At 41.7% G+C, this 20,666-nt stretch overlaps 1 protein-coding gene across 1 annotated transcript in view; it reads right to left on the bottom strand.

Moving 5' to 3' along the window:
• Positions 1 to 20,666, bottom strand: part of HDX (highly divergent homeobox) — a 43,329-nt gene that overhangs the window by 9,576 nt on the left and 13,087 nt on the right. Inside the window, exons 4-6 of the mRNA XM_084293943.1 lie at positions 14,991 to 15,044; positions 5,313 to 5,459; positions 465 to 672 (exon numbers count right to left, since the gene is read on the bottom strand). Coding sequence (XP_084150069.1) covers positions 465 to 672; positions 5,313 to 5,459; positions 14,991 to 15,044 — 409 coding nt within the window. The remainder of the gene's footprint in view (positions 1 to 464; positions 673 to 5,312; positions 5,460 to 14,990; positions 15,045 to 20,666) is intronic.

Raw genomic sequence — 20,666 nt, 5'->3', positions numbered from 1 at the left:
CAGGTTCACACACATCAGTGCTTGTTAAGACAAGAACTGCTGATGTGGCTCACGCTAACACGAACGGATATTCAAGCTGGCAGAGTAGAACTGGCAAGTTAGCAGAGAGCATTTTTCTTAGAAACCAGCTCCTTAAGGAAGTGAGACCTACACGTTTGTACTGTCTGTTCATCTCTCAGTTGCTCCAGCAAATTGCGAACTTGGTAATTAACTTCTGATGAATCTGGCAGAAACACAGGTCTTATGAAAAAAGGTTTCTGCAAGCTTTGAGATAAAAATATCAACAAAACTCATACAGAAGTAAAAGAAGAGACCAAACGATACCCTCAGCATAGCCAAGGTACATAACTTGCAACTGTTAGACACTTGCAGACATATTTGAATGCGTACAACAGAGAATCCAAAGCATGCACACTGCATAAAATTAAAAATATATGTACAGTAGGAACTGCATTGTCAAATACCTTGTGAGCTTCCTTCAGATAAGCAGATTGATACTTCATCATTCCTATCATTATCATCCCCCACTTCAGTAGCAGTTTCCTCTCCTGGATTAAGTGCTGATTTAGAAACAAATTCAGATTGATCAGAGAAATCAGCAGGACCTCCTCTAGGGGGTGGGACCTCAATCCCCATTAAACGGTATTTCCGTCTTCGATTCCCAATCCACGTCTTGCAAGAGAAATAAACATGAATGATATCAGAAACTATAACAAAGCAACAGGCCCACAACCAAGTGAATTTAGCACATCTGCACTCTAAGACCAAGAGCATAGCCAGCAATCCAAGGGAGGTGATTATTCCCCAGTGTTTGACCTTCATGAGGCTGCTTCCCGGAGTACTGTGTTCAGTTTTAGTCCTCCAGGGCAAGGGAAAAGGGAAAGTTGTGCAGAGCAAGAGGAAGAGAGGCAACAGCTGCAGGTCACACAAGGAAAATTCTGATTGGAATTAAGAAAAAAGAAAAAGTTTTACAGTGAGGGTAGTTCAGTACCGGCACACTTTGCCCACAGTTTTGGAATCGCCAACTTTGCAAGGACTCAACATCTTACTGGACAAGGTCCTGAAAAACCTGACCTCGCTCTGAAGTCAGTCGTGCTCTGAATAAAGAGTAGGATTAGGTGACCTTGTAAGGTCCATCCCTACCTAAATCACTGTATGAATTTAACATGTGATCTTTGATTCAGGCGCTCCCACTCTGCATCTTCTGGTGGGACTAAAGCATCCAGTGACCCAAATGGTCCATCTATTCTAGGATTTCCTATAGCACAGAAGAAATTATCCAAGGTGGTAGCTCTACATCACTCCACTTTGGCAGAAGTAAGCCCAAAGCAGTATTATCTTTCACTTCTCTTTAATTGGAAGATGAGTCTTTAAGAAAATTTGCTTGCAGTAAGGGATAACAGTAGTGGGAGATGAAACAGGGCCAGGACCAGGGAACTTGGAAACCCCCATTCATGATCAGATAGGTATGGATGCTCTAAGTTCATTTTACATCAATAAATCTGACTTGCTTTCTGATAAATTCTAAAGAAAAATTATGCTAAAACTATTAAAGACTCAAAATAGAGTTTAACATGATGCAGTAAGAGTTGTCCGTACCTCTACCATTTAACTCCCTTCCTTTTGTTGCGTTACTCAGGCTTTTGGTATCTCATCCAATTTCAACTCTACTTATCAGCTCCTGTTCCCAGACACTTTACTCAAAGTCAATTCCTCACTGGCATCCAAAAGTCCTCTCACAGCCAGGAATCAACTTCTTTGCTTATTTTAACCTCTAGTCTTCTTGACCTGGCTCTCCTCACCTTCCACAGTGTCTGTGAGACGCCCGGAGCAGTGCTGACAGCACTACAGGCACCTTCCACATTGTCCCAGGGCCTGGCCACCTGCTGCTCAAGGACATGAAACTGTTGGAAAGTGTCCAGAGGAGGGCTACGAAGATGGTGAAAGGCCTGGAGGGGAAGACGTACGAGGAACGGCTGAGGTCACTGGGCCTGTTCAGCCTGGAGAAGAGGAGACTGAGGGGAGACCTCATCACAGTCTACAACTTCCTCGTAAGGGGGTGTCGAGAGGCAGGAGACCTTTTCTCCATTAACACTAGTGACAGGACCCGCGGGAACGGGGTTAAGCTGAGGCAGGGGAAATTTAGGCTGGACGTCAGGAGGGGGTTCTTCACAGAGAGGGTGGTTGCACACTGGAACAGGCTCCCCAGGGAAGTGGTCACTGCACCGAGCCTGGCTGAATTTAAGAAGAGATTGGACTGTGCACTTAGTCACATGGTCTGAACTTTTGGGTAGACCTGTGCGGTGTCAAGAGTTGGACTTGATGATCCTTAAGGGTCCCTTCCAACTCAGGATATTCTATGATTCTATGATTCTATGACTGCCAATAGGGGGATTTGGCCTTGTAAGCTGTGGCTGTGCAGAGTCTGCTCCGTTACTGCGTGGTCATTAGTAGGTTTTGAGGAATACTTAGTGCTGGAACTTCTGGGTTACTAAAAACCAAACATACCTCCAGGAAGCATGCACAATTGCTATTTCCAAATAATTAAAAATTAAGCTGAATCTCTTTAGCTAAAAAATGACATGCTTAGGACTGGTTTTGATAAATCATTTTTGCTTTCCCAGCTCTAAATTTCCTCAATGATGAATGCAAAATAGGTACACAAAAAGCTAATTCTCATTATATCCCTAAAATATTACCTCCTTAAAAACTTCACACATCTGTAAAATATATGTAATTAAACTGACTACACCTACCTAGAGCAGCCCATAATGAACTCAGCAGCAACTTCCCCTGCTTCATCTGAACAGATGAGCAGCAAAAATTGGGGAAGAAAGGGCAGAGTCCCAGCAGAAGAAGCCAGCAAATGCCCTGTGCATCTGTGAGCGATCAAATGCAGTGGAACTATGCATGGTGGCAAACTTTACCTTTCCAGTAATACTGATATGTGTGTAGTACTGGCAATCTTTAAAGCAAGCACAGGGTCATAAGGATCAATCATTTGTACTTCTGGAAAAGCAACATTTATCTGGACAAAAATAATGAATTTCCATTGAAAAAGCTATTGAAAGGGAAAAGGGGGGAAGTGCATTTAATTGAATTGAATCAAGCTTCAATATGTATATAAAACTATTGTACATAGTTATGTAAATATAAAATGTGTAATATAAATTACATAAATGTATAAGAAGTATGTTCCTAATACATACCTTATATATATACTTGATTTGTTTATATATATATATTTATATTTATTACTATTTTACTTTTATTTTGTTATGTCACAAATGGAGAGACGGTTGCTAGTTGTACACCACCTACCTAGAATGTAAGGTACAGTGAAATACACCCAAAGGCAACAAGGCCTGTACCTTTACTGAAAATGGAGAGGTTTTTCCAGAAGAGTCTCTTAGTGCAACTCTTCTTAGCTGAGCAAGGAGTATAGAGCACAGACTTTAGGGCTCACTCAGGCCTTGCAATACATCACCGCTGCGTCCTGACTCCAAGAAAGCAAGCACACTGCACTCTAATCTCCAGACATTCGTGTTTCCTCCTGAAGAAAACCCAGGCTGGCACATAAAGAAAGAGGCATAATACGTTGTGCCTACATAGAGCCCAAGACAAATTTAGGAGAGATTCCTCAGCACGTTACGGAAATTTCCTATCCACATCTGGGATACAGAGTGCCTTAGAGGACCGACAGGAGGAAGCACTGAAGATCACACATTCCCCATAGCACAAATTCAGCCCTTTGAAACAAACAAAAAAAAAAAAAGCGTAGCATGATGCAGGACCAACCTAAATCTCACTCTAACTTTTCCATGCTGTTATACAGAGGAACCAGAGGCAGAGGGAGGTCAGATACTGGCAACAACAATCAGCTACTATGAAGAAAATAAATCTTTTTCTTTGTTTATTCATTCATTCGTGTGCACAGCATAGAGTTTTATGGAGTTCATCTGAGCCTGGTACATCTGCCCTGAAGACAAAAGCACTGAAAGATGTGCACAAAATTTTGCCAGTAAGGATGTTCTTAAGGAAACGAAGTAATGGAAGCTAAGCAAGGGTGTCAACTCTCCTGTCCTATGAGTAAGGTACTATAGAGCTGGGAGCCCATTTTGAGATGTTTTCAGTGGAAACAGGTTCACCTTTCAAAAAACAAACTGAAGAGCCCGAAAAATATGCAGAAGCTTTGTTCTCTAGAGATAAAAAAATAATACTTCTAAACCTCCAAAAAATGCAATTTAATTTTTTCTTAATGCAGATTTGCTTAGGAAAACAAGCAAGTAAATAAGCAGATCAGTGTTCAATACTGAAACCAACTCTGGTCCCAGTTTGATATATCAATCCAACAGAGATGGCCACAAGGGAGGAGTTTCAAATAAGGGCTCCTACCTCATCTTTTGCTTTGGTAGGTGATTCGGAGTAGCATTTGACCTTTTATGTATGAAAGTTTGTGTTCTATTAAATAAAATTACCATGCATTTTCCTTATATTCCTCCTATATTTCGGAGTAGTTTGATAGTTGTCATCCTGTCTTTCTCAAATAATGGCTCCTATCTCCTCTTCTGCTTTGATGTCAAAATTTTAAGGGAGAGGTGGAAAAAGAAGACAAAGGCTGAAAGGACTAGTCACAGTCGTCATGACCATTATGATGGGAAGGGAAGACTAATGACATTTTTGTACCAACTGCAAAGGCAGTCAGACTATTTTCTGAAGAATGGAAGCTCTGAGTGAGTAAGACAGTCACAGATTCAGAGCGGTGATGTCTGGTAATTGTGAATACAGTGGCAACAACTGACACTTTAACAAACTTCCCCGCCTCTGGAGCAGATGATGTGGAGTGATTCTCAGAAAGCAGGTCACCTACACTAAGCCTGTAAATCCTAAAACAACCCTTTGTTCTTTTATATATGTTTATTTTTCCCTATAAGCATTAATGGAAAAATATTTTCTCTATATTTTTAGAGAAGCTTCTTTGAATCTTAATCACAATATAAATGATAATGCTTTTAATTCTTCTAGGATATCCCCAAAAACATTTATCACATTTACTCAAAATCTCACTTGAATCTAAAGAGAATGTCAAATGGTTCGTAGTGCTCCTCCCGCTGCTGATCGATAAGACTCTTACCTGAGGGCTTTTTTCTATATATAGACTGCAAAAAGAACAAGAGAGCACTTCCCAACATGGTCATTCATTATGTAATACATGAAATCTATTTCAAGCTTCCTCATGAAATTTTTAAAAGCTTTCATCTGTCCTATTTTTGCTTCTGCAACAAGATAGGGGAAGACTCTGGATTTCTTACCCGCACTATTTCACAGTCAACATTTAATTCTGCAGCAACAGCTTCAATTTTCTCTCTGCAGACTGAGCCCAGGCTGGTCATGCCATTATCCCAGTATTTCTTTAGGGTAGCTAAGTCTCGGTCACTAAATTGTGTGCGGTCCTGTAACTGTAAGATAAACAAAACAAAAAAAAAATACTGTTAGATTTAAAAGAAGTCCTTACAATGTTCATTTAATTTCCAGAGGTCTTGCATACAGTAATACATGTTACACTGCCTCCGTGGCTCTTCTCTTTTTACTCTCCCTTAAGGTTTTTTGTAAGTGCTGTTTCCCATCCAGGCTGGTAGAGAGTTCCCTGGGATTTGCCTGAAAGACAGTGCCAGTGCTAAAGCAAGTCCAAAGCACTTTAGCTTTGTTTCAAACTCCACCTGATTTTTTAATTTGTTTTATCTCACTCTATAAGGCCTTACTGAAAATAACTGTTTCCCCTCGTGCTGTTTACTCTCTCCACCCAATTTATGCAAATTATTCCTTAAGGCTTTTCAAGTTTCTCACCCTCCCCCCCTGAAGTTCTTTTATCTTACTGCAAACTACAATACATGCATAATTCAAAGGATTCTGGGTTCCTAAAGGGAAAACTTTAATGTTTATTTGGTAAGCTTCAGAGTTTAAATTGGTTCTACTGTTTATTTGCAAGTTCCCTAGCTCCGTGTGTATATTTGTCAAAATATGTGCTAGTAGATTACTGATAATAAGCAGTAGAAGTGAGAAACGAAGCTGGACTTCATACTATTTCTTCCTACCACTTCTAAGGGAATAGAGTACCATCCTGTTAACAGGACTTAAAAGCTTTATCAATAGCTGTTAGCCCAGAATTTTAATTAATACTTCCAGTTTCTGTATACCAACCCATCTTTGTCATCTTTCCTGCTATTAGGAGTACACAAATGCAACCATAAAGCGCATCAGTAGTTGCTGCTCGTGCCAAATTTGTCATTATTTCAACGGTTGAACTTTGTAAGAAATGATTGTGATTTCAGGTCTGAAATCTAGGTTTGCTCATTGAAAAGCTGTTAAAAGTTAGAAGGAAGTAACCTTAAAGTGTAGCAAAAAGAAATTTTGCAGAACTAGAATAATTTGGATCACATACATTACCAATTTCAATCTTTGTTAGTTCCCAGATATGGTAATCTTTACAATATTCTTCAAAAATTGCATTGTACATCTCAGCACATGAGAAGCACCTGAGCCTCCTAAATACACTGGTGTGGACCAGGGGTGGCAGAACCTTGGCTGCACTTTCACACATTGAAATGAAGAAGTGTAGGAGCCGTCTCCATCCCGAATCACTGCGCCAATATCTCTTTTTATGGCTGTTGGCAAAACAGACTGCAAATTCTGAAAATGGCTGGGGGAGTTCTCCCTTGTTCTGCATGGAGCAGTCAGGGAGAGGCAGCCGAGCGCTGAGAAAAGGGAAGGCAGGAAGCAATGTGAAAGCAGTGCTAAACCTACAAGGAGAAACAAGTCACTCTGGCCTCTCCAGCTTCCCTGAACAGGTAGGTAGCTCAGGGCAACTCCACCTTCTAAAGCACATTGAGTGTTTTTCTAAAAATGAACAGCATTTGTTGCTGCTGCTGGAGAGGTCATTGACAACACTGCTGCATCACTCAAGCAGCATCGTATGAGCTCTACTACGCTTAATATGCAAAGAGAACTTGGAATTTCTGCTTTACCTCATTCTCAGAAATACTCCCTAGTGTTTAAGCTGACAATACATATTTGTGCTGCTCTTGCAGAGACTGTCACATCAGGTACTTCACTTTTTCTCGGTGCTGAAGGACTCGTGCAGCAGCACATGAATCACGCTGATACTGATCATAGGTCACAGAAGGAAAGGGAGAACAAGCTTTTTCAGCCTACTGATATGAAAGAACAAACACAAAGCAAAACCAAAAGCCTACAGCACATACTGCCTGAGACAGTCCAGACAGCAGAAACAAACTGAGAGGACAAAAACAAGTTCAAGTAAGCAGAAGATGATATTCGTCAAAAGTAGATAAATTAATAAAATTTGCAGTAGGGAACGGTTAAAAGCTATAATGAAGAGTCAGTTCCCTCTCAGGGCTGAAGTTAACAGCCTCACTGTGATGCAGGACTCAGTCTACCCCAGCAAACTCGGTGTATTCTCCAATTACGATCTCTCATCCCACTTCAACTTTCACCTCTTGAGTCCATATCTGATTTGTGCCATTTTTGCTCACCAAGCTCAGCACTGAATAACCTTCTACAAGCAGCCAAGCAGGTAGGAATCGAGCCTCCCCTGAACAGCTCCGAGTGCTGCCTTCAGAGAGCTACCTCCTGACAGCCGAAGTGACAACTTCTTACAGCTCGGCGGTCTGCAGCCACGAACAGCAGCATCCATCACCGGACCTGGAATGTCACCAGTGCCCCAGCAGGAAGACTCTTGACATCTGGGGGCTCAGATTCGACGACAAGTCAGAGAGAAGCCAGCAGGTTACTGCATATTAAACAGAGCCCGGTAGCTGCCTGCCTGCACTGCTCCCAGCACACGGGCACTGCGTTATGCAGAGTACAGAGTAAAGGAGGAGCGTCCTTACGCTGCTCTCCCGTGCTGCTGGGATCAGCCCCGACCCTTAGGCTCACCAGATGTAAATAACACTTTGGGTTGTCCACAACTCAGATCCAGGCTAACTCCTCTAAGTGACCGTGCCATACACCTTTTCACGAATTTCTTAGAGGAGCTACATTCAGTTACACGATTACGCCCTTGACAAAGATGGTGCTTGGAGTCCTGCACTCTGTGCTGCTCAAACATGACATTATGCTCTCCTAACAATCAAGGTCTTCTGCAAGAAAACAAAGGGGAGAGTCCCTGCATCAAATATACAGCGGCACTTCCATCAGTTTAGTTAATATTAATACCTCTGCATGCTCAGTATCATCAGAGGGACTGAGGAAACAAAAACCACAGTCCTACAAATCTCCTAACAGTGACGGTTATGCATCAGTTATCACAGGGGAAAATATCAAAAGATAATACTGAAAAGCTTTGTGTTTAGGATAATACTTTTCATATCTCAAGACAAGTCAGGAATTCAGTTCCTATTTTTACTTGGTTATAACAAATATTATGAATGCAATTCTCATTTCCTCTCTTCAGATCCCCTACTTGCTGATTTGAGGCTCGGCTTTATCCTCGGGAGCGTTAACTGTCTGCAGAACACGTTACATTTATCACTTCTGTTGTCCACGTTTTGGAAAGCCGAGGGAAGCTCCCTACAGCAGAGAACAGACCATCAACTCCCAATGAAAAGCAATCCTTGCGAGCAAATTGAATCAGCAGTTCTGCCAAGCTGAGGGTTAAACCCTGCTTATCCCCTGACCTCTCAAGTGTAATGACAACATTCTTCGAAGAGATGACCCAGTTTATTACGGGCACTCCTGGCCCTTGGCCAAGCCCCTCGTAATACCCACTGTGCACGCAGCATTTGTGGTGCAAATCTAGTGGCTGTAATTGGTAGGAATAATTACATTTCAGCAGAGTGCCCTTATCCTGTCTGTCATTACAGCCTGCTTTTAGATCAGTTTTTTTGCATCAGTTGAAAGCGTTTGAGGCCACACGTGCAGAAGCTACCCAGAATCTTCAGATTATGTGGCATATTCCAAACTGAAAGAACTGGAGCTTTAAAATAGATGCAGTGACTGTTGCATTTATGCTGCAGCTGAGTTACATATGGTGTTACAGACAAAAAGATGTATTAAAATTCCACTGCAATTATATTAACGAAACCAACAGCTCAGTTGTGATGCTCCGTGATGAAGTATTCTAAGGTCAGAGTTATTTCTAGCAAACAAACTTCTCATGACAAATTTTAGTTGCTACCACTCAGAAACTCTGTCATGGAGAAACAGCAGGAGAACTCACAGCATAATTCTCTCTCTCTTTTTTTTTTTTTTTTTTGCATGCTTTCAAGGTTCTTCTCTGGCAGCCAAATCACGCAATATCTTTCAAATTCTTTACCTAAGCTAATCTAAACAGATCTGCTTTTGAGCCAAACTAACACTAGCTTCATTTGATGCCCGTTCTTCCACTGAAATAAATGAGTCTTGCATTTTCTTCTCCACACTTCACATACTTTCAAAGATCTCCATCATGCTCCTCCACCCCCTCCTAGTCACCTATTTTCAGGTCTGAAGAGGTGCAGCCCATCTGGCTGTTCACGGTGTGGCTATTCCGTGCCTTTGATCACTGTCACTTTGATCACTGGTTTGATCGCTCTATTAAATTTTGGGAGGCACAGGATGATCAGAATCGCAAACAGCCTACAAGGTGTGACCAAATCCTAGATTTTCTCTACTTCTGACATTATTTTGCTTTGTTCCCCATTCCCAATGATGCCAGCGTTCAGCTCTTTGAACTCTGACACTTCTAATCGTCTAGTTGTTTTTTTTTCCCAGAGAATTATCAATTCATTTGTAAAGATCTTATTTGTAAGTAGGAAGTTACTTCTGAATTAACCATTCTGTACATATTCCTGCTTTCTCATCTGTACCATTTAATATTATTCTTATACACAGTGCAGCCCGAAGCACCCTTGAAGAGCTAGATGTGCCGCAGACAGGCACACTATGTGCACTTCCACCCTCTAAGACTCCCAGGCCATACATATTTCTCCCTTGAGTACAAAAACAACAAAAAAAATTGAAGGCAGCTGATGGCCATAACTACCAGAACAATTCTGTTTGGTTTCTGGACACAGCCCTTCCCCAGGACGTGACAGTTCCTTTCTCCACATATGGGCAGACAACTACTCATCACAAGACACTTCCAATCTTCTTAGGATGCAGAAACATACCTGAAGGCCCCTAAAAACAGCTAGCAGAACGGTGTTACCACCAGCTTCATTCGGAGCATGACACCTGCAGAAGACTGCAAGCTGCACAGCCTGCAGACAAAATCGTGTTTGAAACAGATGACAAGGAAAGCAGCATCCAAAGGCACCCTTAAACTATTCCAGCTAATGTAGCACTAGCACACAAACTTAAGACTTCCAGAAAAGAGACTTTTTGCCTCTTTTTCCACTATGTTGGTAAGCTTTCGGTGTGCTCCGGGTGAGGCAGGACTGATAAATATTTTAATACTGGCATGCAGTTTTAAACTAAAAAGGTACAACTGAAGTGCACTTTGCTGCAAGTAGTTTTAATCCCTGTGGGTGCTTGTTTTACTTTAAAAGCTGCTCGAAGACATATTTTCTCCAGTGCACGTTGGCTTACTCTGGCAGTAGGAGTTTTCACGAGGCTTTCAGAGCAGAGCCCAACGAGGTCCTTTCTTCAGCAGCTGTAGTGATGTCCCTACTTAGTGATGTCCCCACTTAGTGCCCTCCACACATACCAGCTGTCAGCACCCTGTGCCCAGGCGTGCCAGTATAACTCCTGGCAGGTCTCACAGCGACCTGGAGTTAGATCCAGTCCTCCACTTGATTCAAAACACACTTACTGTGTTCCTTCTGTGACAGGCACAAGTCTGAGGGAGCGTTGTACTGCTGCTATCTCCAGAATTTTATTGAAATAGTCTGTATTAAACCAGCAATTTAAAATCAAAACGCAAACGTTCAGGACAGGAGCCCTGGGGGACTCCCACGTTTTGGGGGAAAATATCCGCACAGCAGCCTGAGAGGTCAGTGAATGCCAGCTGAAGCTCTAGGCACACCCAGCTCACCAACCTTCAGAGGCCTCACCGACCTGAGAAGCACACTATGCAAGGGATCAAAGCCGTCGCTACAATGCAACGTTATTCCAGGTGGAAGGGAAATACAAAAATCAGCTCCCTTTTGAGCTTTTTCTACTGAAGGCGATGTCCCCTTGAAACCCTGCATGAGCTAGCCCTGACATTAGCATGAAAGGCAATAAATTTCGCTGAAAATCCCAGCCAAAATACATATGTGCTGCGTACTCTCTGATTTACTATGTCTGCTGCTCAAGGATGACGGGCTGAAATAATTCTAAAAGCTTAATCTGTTGTCTTAATATCAAGTCTGGAACACAAAGTCACTAATACCACTAGAACTATTTCTAAATAGAAATTGAGAAAAAAAAAAAACACCTCCTCCTCTCCCCTCCCCCTCCCCCCAAAAAAAATTCCATGGCCCTTGGCTGTCCTCCAGAAACAAAACTCCACAGCTAAGCCAGGCACAGCTTACCTAGAGTCAACACCTGTGAAAAATGGTTTCTGTTGTCAGCACACTAAGTTATAACATGCCTTCCACGTTTGATATATTACAAATGCTAACCATTCCGTTAAGACATCAGATGACATGACTTAAGAACAGTTAGTACACTTAAGACTGAAGTGTAAGGAGAAGAAAAAGATAAAAGATATTTTCCTCTTTTTTATTTAACCAACTATCTTCATCGCTGTCTTTGAATCCTTGTCCTTCCACCACACTGTGGGGAAAAAAGAATAAATCAGAGTGTTCATAAAGGGCAACGCTCTGCACGCACCGTAACAGAATATGGGACTCCACATTTTCCAAGGACATTCTCATGAATAACTGAGTGATATTTCTGCACTAATATTCATTAACTGTCAGGATTACATCATTTTAGGGCATAGCTGAGCAGACTAGCAAGTTTCTGCAGACCTGCACAGATAGCTCTTATTTGTCTCTTGATGCAGTTGAAGGACAGGGCAAGGAAAACAAAATATCAAAGCAGAAGATTAAAAAAAAAAATCAGATCATGTAAAAGCCAATCTTCTCCATTTTAGATAAAATACAGATCAGCCGTTTTGCTGTTTGAATGGCAGTAATTGCCGCAATCGCAACTCTATCCATTCTAATTCTGCTCCCTCATGCTCTTTCTTCAGAAGAATTTCACGTTTGAAAATAAAAGTTTCCTAGGAAGTAGGAGCTTGTTCTCCCTTCCTGTTTTCTTACGCTCTTGTGAATACATCAGCTTTGGAGCGCCAACTCCTAAACTTTTCTCCTCAACATGACCAATTATGCATGCAAATTGGAAAAAGGCAAGCCACAGATCTGGAAACAGATGCTGTTGAATTGGATTATATTAATCAATAAACCACAAAACTGTTGGTTAAAAAAGACACAGGAGAGAAGGTCTAAGGAAAAAGAAATCCCTAATAATCACCCTTAAAAACCAGCATTCCCAAATCCTCGAAGGCTCACCTTCTACATAGATCCATCCAAATGTATGTCAGATGAGGGTAAACACTGCCCTAAGATGTAACTTATCTGGAGTACCTGGTAGAAAGGTAGGATCCTTTCTGCCCTATGCAGCAAAGGAGATACACCATTTGTGATTCACTCTGTGCTGTGAAGACAGCTGCCTTGAAATTCTATCTGTTGCCTTCTCAGTCATAACAACCTCCCTGCAGCAGCCACAGCAATTGCTTACATCTGCATTTTCCAGTTGGGTGCATCCCCATATGGCAACGCAACCTTGGTAGAGCAAAAAGAGGAGAAAGAAATTGAACAAAACCATCCCCCCCCCCCCCAAAAAAAAGTTGCATACTAACTTTCTGAACAATCTAAGTCGGGTGTTGCAGTCTGGCTGGCAGAGGAACAGGAGAAGTAATGAGAAAAAGAAATGATTTCATTTACATAGGGACTTCGGAGCAAAATGGCTTGGAAAAAATAGTTTACACTGTTAAACGGGTGATTAAAGTTATGGTTTAGGGAGCTAATGCAGCTGCTGATGGTAATGGAAAAGTCTTCCCTTAAGTGTTCCAAGTATCTAAAGTTCAAGCTAGAGAAGTGTCAAGTTGTAATGCTTACCTCAAAGTAAGAGCGGGAGTACAGCATGCTGTGGGGAAAGGCAGCTATAATTGAAATGCCAGAAGAAAGTGGAACCACCAGCCCTTCCCCAGGAGACACTGCCCCCGGAGAGATTCCACTTGTAAACAGAGAGCAGCCTGGCACAGTAACTTCCCTTACTACAGAAGGAATTAGTCAGCAAATCTGTGGTTCATCAGGAGGTAAAATGCCCCAATTCTCTGCAAAAAAATACACCAACTGCAGCACAGAGCAGATTACTCTGTTCAGAAACGTGAACTTCTAAACTATCAGTTTAAATACTGTTAAAAGCTCAAGATGTCCTGCCTAAGCATTATCCACTGATAATAAAAAAAAATGGAGAAACAACAAGGAATTTGGTGTTATTCTTAACAGTCCTGCAGGGCTCTGCACTAGACCAGGACAGAATCTGCTGCAGACGGCCGCAGCCAGCACCGGGAGCTCTGCTTTTACCCACCAGGTCACTGCTCCCAGCCAGCAGCTCCTGCTGCCTACTTGGAGCTGGCTCTGGCACTCACCTGATCCCAAGTATGTTCGGCTCACTAAAAGCAGTGGAAATACAAGCTCAGCAGAAGAAAAATATATCTGACAGGTCAGGTGTTTGACCTGGAGTACCTTGCAATTAGATACCAGCACCAGTGCCATGGCCGGGGTGGTGGTGCACCCAGATGGAGTGTGGGTGGGGGCGAAATTCCCCTTTGGGCAGTGAAGTGCTGTGAAATCAGCTCAGCCAACTAGTGAAGCTGTACCTTAGGACACTGACCAGCTTGATGTTTTAGATGAAAGTGGGAAGGTGCCTTCCAGAAAAAGGCTACATTTATAAAAGCTTACTCAAGAAAGGTTGTACTTGGAAGGGACAGGATAGATGGAACAAGCAACAGGATTGCTGTCACCTTCACCTCAATGAACAATTTTATACAGGATTTGTATAAAAGGAAGAGCATCTTCCTCTGGGAAGTGCTCTTCTGAAGTACTCTCTAATGAAGAGAAATAAAAATGACACTATCGAAGTCTGAAGAAACTAGGAATGTGCCACTGTTGAAACCTAGCAAAAGTCTGAGAGAAAACAATTAACGTCAGCGAACAGCCATGGGTACACAGCGGGGAAGAGAAGGCAAGGCAAGGTTCTTCCATTACCCAGACATCATTACCAAAGCAATACACATGATGCAGCTCATTGGTTTGTAGTTTGGTTATCACGATAGTCATCACGGGACTGTTGCTTCTGATATAGTTGGACTAACACATAAACGCCTCTCGAGAGCTTAGTTTGTACCACCCAAGCTGCAGGTTTAAAAGCAGATTCTCCATGCTCTTCAAAGAGAAGTTCACAAGCTACTCTTGAACAGTAACCAAACAGAAGAGTTGGGTATTTTCCCTACAAAAGCTGTTTCATACCTTGTATCATGCTTGGAGTAATTTGTGAATTGAAGACACCAACCTGGCTGGTTCTGCCTAATGTAAAATGACACATGGGTAAAATGAGATTTGAGAAAGTTACTACAGATAGCAGGGACTAATTCTGTGAATGTGCACAGAGTAACTGAAAAGAGAGTTACTCGCTGGGGCGTTTCATTCTCTCCCGAATAGAAACCATTCCATTTCAGCTAATAGCACAATCATATACCTGGGCATCACATTACTTGACTTGCTTTTGAAGATAAACATCAACTTCATGCTAACTGAAGCATTGTAGCTGTAGATTATGCTTTGACTAAAACAAACATTAAGGGGAAAAAAAAAACACAAAACACACACCCAAATAAGCACACAACCTAAACCGAACTGAAATTTTCAAAAATGCATTTACATGAAATTTTATTCTTCTACTCGATACATCATATGCTTGAATGGAAATATACTTACTGCTCTTTTTCTGGAACAACCTGTAATCCAAGGCACAGTAAGGTTTCCTGAAATCTGTAGAGGGGAAGGGGAAAACAGAACAGAAAACAACATCAGTTTAGGTTGCTACTAGAACAATAGAGAGCAGCTTTCAAAAGACTTCAGTGTTGTGCATTTGGTTCTGATAGCAGTGCATTTAAAACAGTTTAAGATGTAAAAGCAAAACAGACTCACACTTGCCTCACTGTTATAAGACTAAAAATCAACTGGTTCTTCGGTTGAGGGTGACAACACAACCACACCTCAGACCCTTCTGTACTTTACTATCTCAAAACTTGTATTATAAAAATTTAAGTTTTCATCTTCCATCTGTCGCAAAGCTCATAAGATTAAGCAAACCGGAGTTAGCAAAGGCCTAATGTTTGGCAGAAGGGCTGTAATGTATTTTTCAGTTATGTCAGTTGAGCTTTCAGAAGAGAAATACTAGGACATTAGTAACTGAAATATTTAACATTGAATGTTAAGAATTTGTAGACTATCAGAAAAAAACAGGGAGATTAGGCTGGAGAAGGATGAGGACTGGGTGTGAAGGCGAAGGTTAGCTTCCTTGATTCCTGTTGCTCCCCCACCATTCCTAGAGCCAGGCTTATCAAAAATAATCTTGTATTATTTTCCCTGGACATGGGCGATGTTTCATCACCGGGAATATTGGCGGCTTATTTAGGATTCCATGTTCAGCTTCTGCTGCAGACAAGCAATGCTTCAGACTAAACATAGCTCAAGAGATTAATCAATCTCAAGTTGTTACACACACTATGTACGAGGAAGAAAAATCTACTTGCTTCTGCTGACTCTATCAAGCTATGCTAATAGTTTCTGTATTTGGGAAGGGCTCTAATAATGCATCTTTCAGCATGAGTATAACCAAATATAGAATACCTGGTACAGTTTGTCTGCTGTACAAGCACATAAGATACTTTTATTCTTCTAGCTTTTAGCTGAAAGTGCTTGAGGGTTACCTCATGTCAGACACTTTCCCATTATAGCACAAGGAGGGCAGAGAGAGAGGGCTAGAAATGAACACCCTCTCCTCCTAAGAGCAAGTCTGCACCAGCTTCCTTGACTAAAATATCAATTTCTTACTTGCACACATTTTAGAAACCAAGTAGAAACAAGTTACGTCCATTACAATTTCCTACCCCACACAACAGCTTCACACAACAGAAAAGCAATGCGAGTATCCACATAATTCCTGTTTATTTTTATTTATTTATTTTTCCTGCTAAATTAACTGCGAGGTTAAACTGAATTACTTCAGCAGTGGATCAGATCCAACACTGCTTTATATTCTTATTCCTCAGAAGACCAACAAATTTAAAGAGGGGCTATGGAAAAAAAAAAAAGTGCTTTTTTGTGTAAATAGAAGGATCGGTCTGGCAGAGCATGAACTAGCAGTTGGTTGGAACAGAGATGTACACCAGTTCTGACAGATATGATGCCAAATCCAATAAAGTTTAACTATTTGAAAGGCAATATACATGGAAATGTTCTCAACTGGCTCTATAAAGAGGCAGAAGGGTTTTTCTTCTTTGGTTGTCTTCCTGCAGCAGCTAGAGCCCAGACACCCGCAGCCGTGCCCCCTAGTCCTGCTCCAACTGGAACAGCCACGGCGAGTTGCAAAAACGACCTAAAGCAGCTGTTAAAGAAAATATATTGTGTCTCAGAGGGAACAGAGCCCAAGGGGGAACTCTCGCAGACGCTACAGAAAGCCCCAAAGTACTGCAACACTGGCGTGCTACCATTTTGGTATCTTCAAGAGATTAGGCAATATAAAGTGCCCACACAACCTCCTCCCAGTTCACCTGGATGCCACCGTCCCAGACTCAATGCCCTGGGGCAAATCCAGAGCCCCAGGCAGCACCTGGGCCTGTTCCCTGGAGCCAGGGCAGGCCCCATGCAGTGCTTCAGCAGCCTGCTCCCTGCTGCTCTCCCCCCCAGCAGGCCCAGGGGTTCTCCCTGCTCGTGTGTCCCAGAAATAAAGGGCAGCCACCAGCTGTGCCAAACGCAGCTCTGCTTCTGTTACAAGAACCAGTGTCAGGAACGCTTTGCCCAAGACTCCAGAGAAAACCACGCTGCTTCCCCCACAAAACGCCGTGCTGCCCAAAATGAACAAGGAAGCCCTCCTCTCCTCTGCAAAAAAACACCAAGGAAGTAAACAAACCCCTCTGACACATTTAATAACACAGAAGTGAATTTGATTTCCATTTCCTTAAATAAAGCAAACTCAGAGCTCATTCATACAAAGCAGTATCCTTAAAGTGGATCTCAGTAATAAATAAATCCAAATTACACATATCCTACTCTGCTGCACTGGCTGCAGTGTTCAGGACTTTCCCTAGAAGAAGATGGGACTAAATTAGATTAACCGTGCTTCAGTGTGTAGAACAAAGTAATTAAAAAAACCGCACATGTTTTCCACAGGATTTTTGCCCCTTAGGGTTGGGGGGGGAGTAAACTGCGACTAAATCTGCATTCAGCCTGAGGAGCAGCAAGGAGCCTCTCATTCGGGGAGCTGAAAGCCAAACTAAGCAAAGTAAGTGGGTTGAACAATTTGTTTAGCAAAACTGCTCAGGCATTAAAATTGATCATTTTATTAAATTTATTCTTAGGTTACACTAACATGGATTTGATTAATTGAACCAGTAAGGAAGCTATAACTAATTGCTAATTAGATGCCCCACCAATGTACAACAGTAATCACTTCATCAAAACACCAATCACGCGTTCCTGCCTTTAAAGAAGCATCTGCTTGGCTGCTTAACCACTCTAACAATCCTGCAAACTCGGGTTTAATCTATTTTTAAATTTAGGAAAATGTCCCTAAGCTTAAGGATCTTCGTTCCTAGGCTGATAAATTGGCTAAGAAGGGCAATAACAGTAACTGGAACTGACTACACACAAAAGAAGTGTGATCCTATACATGTCTACAAGACGTTAGACAGCACCCGAGGAGGAAAAAAAAAAAGCTCTCAAGAAGAAAAAAAAAAGAATTAATACAGTTATAAAATACACGTCTCTGGAAGTTTAATATATAGAGGTTATTAAGGTGTAAGGAAAGGGAGTGTCTATGAGAGGTACCAGTCATACCAGACTCAGGGTTTTTTCTTTGGCTTCCCTTAAATTCTGGAAAGCAAATGAGTACTTAAAACACTGCCCAACCTGACCCAAGGACCACAGACAACCAAAATGCAGCCAAGGAGTGCGTTGGGTACGGAGAGCTGTACGGAGAGCTGTTTTTTCCCCTTTTCCCCTTCTACTTGGGCTGAGCAAGGACTGCTAAATTCAGCCAACAGAAAAGTCATTCCTCTGAATTCCAGCTTTCAGCCCCAAACTGGAACTACTCTTCAGTCCAGGTCTCAGGGGAATAATGCCTGTGCTCCACCACACAGCCTGGGGGCAAAAACAAGGCAGGCAAGGAAAGGGGAAGCAGTGGGCTTCTTAACTGAAGATCAGTATTAGATCCGAGCAAGCCTTCCTACAGACCTAAGGAGTTGAAAGGAGGGCTGATAACTCATAATTTTAGGAGGAGCACTTGGGGAGGGAGGGAGTGAAAGCAGTGCAGACCTGAAGATTTTGGTAAAACGTGTTATCAGCCTATTGGGGTGTGCTACATTACAGACGATTTTGAAGGTGGCAGTGAACTTTTCTTGTAAAAGTGAGCTGAGTTTTGGAAGTGAGTTCCTGCCATACACTGACACGTCCTAAGATACAGACCTCAACGTTGCATTGTTCTGCAATACGCTAAAAACTCTTGTCAAGGAATGCAGTGATGTGGAGAAATCAGCACCACCAATTTCTGCATGGCTGTACGGATCTGCCCTCGTAAATTTTCTGATACTGATGAGTATCATCTCAGAGTTTCACAGCATGGATGCTTACAGCACCAAGTCAGTTAACAGCAACCTTCCCAGTTTTTCCAAGGCTTAAGACTGGGAAAGGCAAAGGATGCCACAAGAAACAGAATTTCCCCCAGCCCAAGCTGCATTCCAAAATTCCATAGAACAGAGCTTGTTAAAGACAGGCATGGAAGTCAAACGGAGTAAAGAAGAATTCCTTACTTACCAAACATCTTTATAATGTGGAAAAACAACAAAGAAACAACGACAACAAAGTAAGTTACAGAGATGTCCTTGTTCCGATCCACACCACATGGATAAAATGTCACCTGCCATGAACCATTCTATCTATACAGAGCCTCAGTCCCTACCCCCAAAATATCCCCAATATGAGTTATTTCAAATTTCTAAAAGAATAAAAACAATAATAATAATTAAAAGCAAACAAATGAATAAATAAATAAATAAATAAAACAGTAATACTGATAACTAATGCTTTTTCAAGAGTGAAATAAAGTACCATGAGCATACGGCTGGAGGTATCAATACTATATTTCACTATGTGAAACTTAAGAAAAGTTTCCTTAACTGTGCTGTATGCGCTTTTGCAGCTTTACCAACCCTTGATAGAACAGATGCACACATTTACAGCTTTTCCTCTCCCATGAAACTGAAATTTCAAAAGTAAACAGCATTTAATGAATTTTGTAATTCAAGAATAGTAATAGCAAACACTGACAGACCATCTGAGAGCAGATGGGAAAAAGGGGAAAAACAGCTTATCCGAATTATTTGACTTAATAAAGGCCATAAATAAGAATTGGAGATATCCCCTCTACTGCACAGAATCTAGTCCAGAGAGCACATGTTCCTCAAACCTCAGGTTTGCCAAGAAAAGCAGTAATCCTGATGATTTCTGGTGAAAAGTGGTATGCACTTGGACTCAAAAACTTTCTTTCAAATCCTCACAAGATAGGAACATGTCAGAAAGAAGAGGAAAAAAAATAGAAAAACCACCACAAAGTATTGTTCCCTACACTAGTGAGCAATGCACAAGAAAAGATGGTATGTTTTTATATGGTTCATTTTGGGGATAAATTTGAAAATGTAACAGAGAAAAGCACAGAAGTAACACAGGTAATATAACATCCTGTCAGTTGTAAGACTTATCGCAGTGTCTATAGATTATGGCATGCCAGACTGCACAAAAATCCATTAAAAAATCAATTTGGATGTTTCCTGCATGATTATCTCTCCCCTGTTTATTAAATAAAATAAAAAAATAAAAAAGTAAGTGTATCAGTGTTACAGCTTCTTCTGAAGATCTTGTAGTTCTTCAATTATCTGCATTTAATTTTCCCCTCTCAATATTCGTTGAATGGGCTCTGTTGTAGGATGAGGAAATAACAGGACTGAATGTAAAACTGATATTTGAATTAGATGCTGTGGGAGAGGAAGAATATTTGCTTGCTTAGTGTCTTCCATCATCTTATCTAGCTTGTGTGAGATCTAATAACTAACAGAAAACCGGTCCACAGTATCAGCAATTCTATAGTGGGTAAAGGCAGTGCTGATGGAAGAGCTAATCCAAGCTGACATTAATAAGGGCAAGCAACTGTACAGCACACAAATGACAGTGTGATCCCGTGTTGTGCCCTCTGCCACGTGCAAAGGATGCCTGCAGAGGAACAACCAAGGGAAGAGCTGTGACATGCACTGGCAAGCCAAGTCAGGACAACACAGAGTAGCGTGCATCAGCAGTCACAGGTATGAGCCTCTTGTAAGCAAACTTTACCTAGTA

The sequence above is a fragment of the Netta rufina genome, assembly GCF_964035555.1.
Source record: "Netta rufina genome assembly, chromosome: 12".
Taxonomy (NCBI): domain Eukaryota; kingdom Metazoa; phylum Chordata; class Aves; order Anseriformes; family Anatidae; genus Netta; species Netta rufina.
The sequence above is the reverse complement of the archived record's forward strand: the minus strand, read 5'-3'. Positions and strand labels throughout refer to the sequence as shown.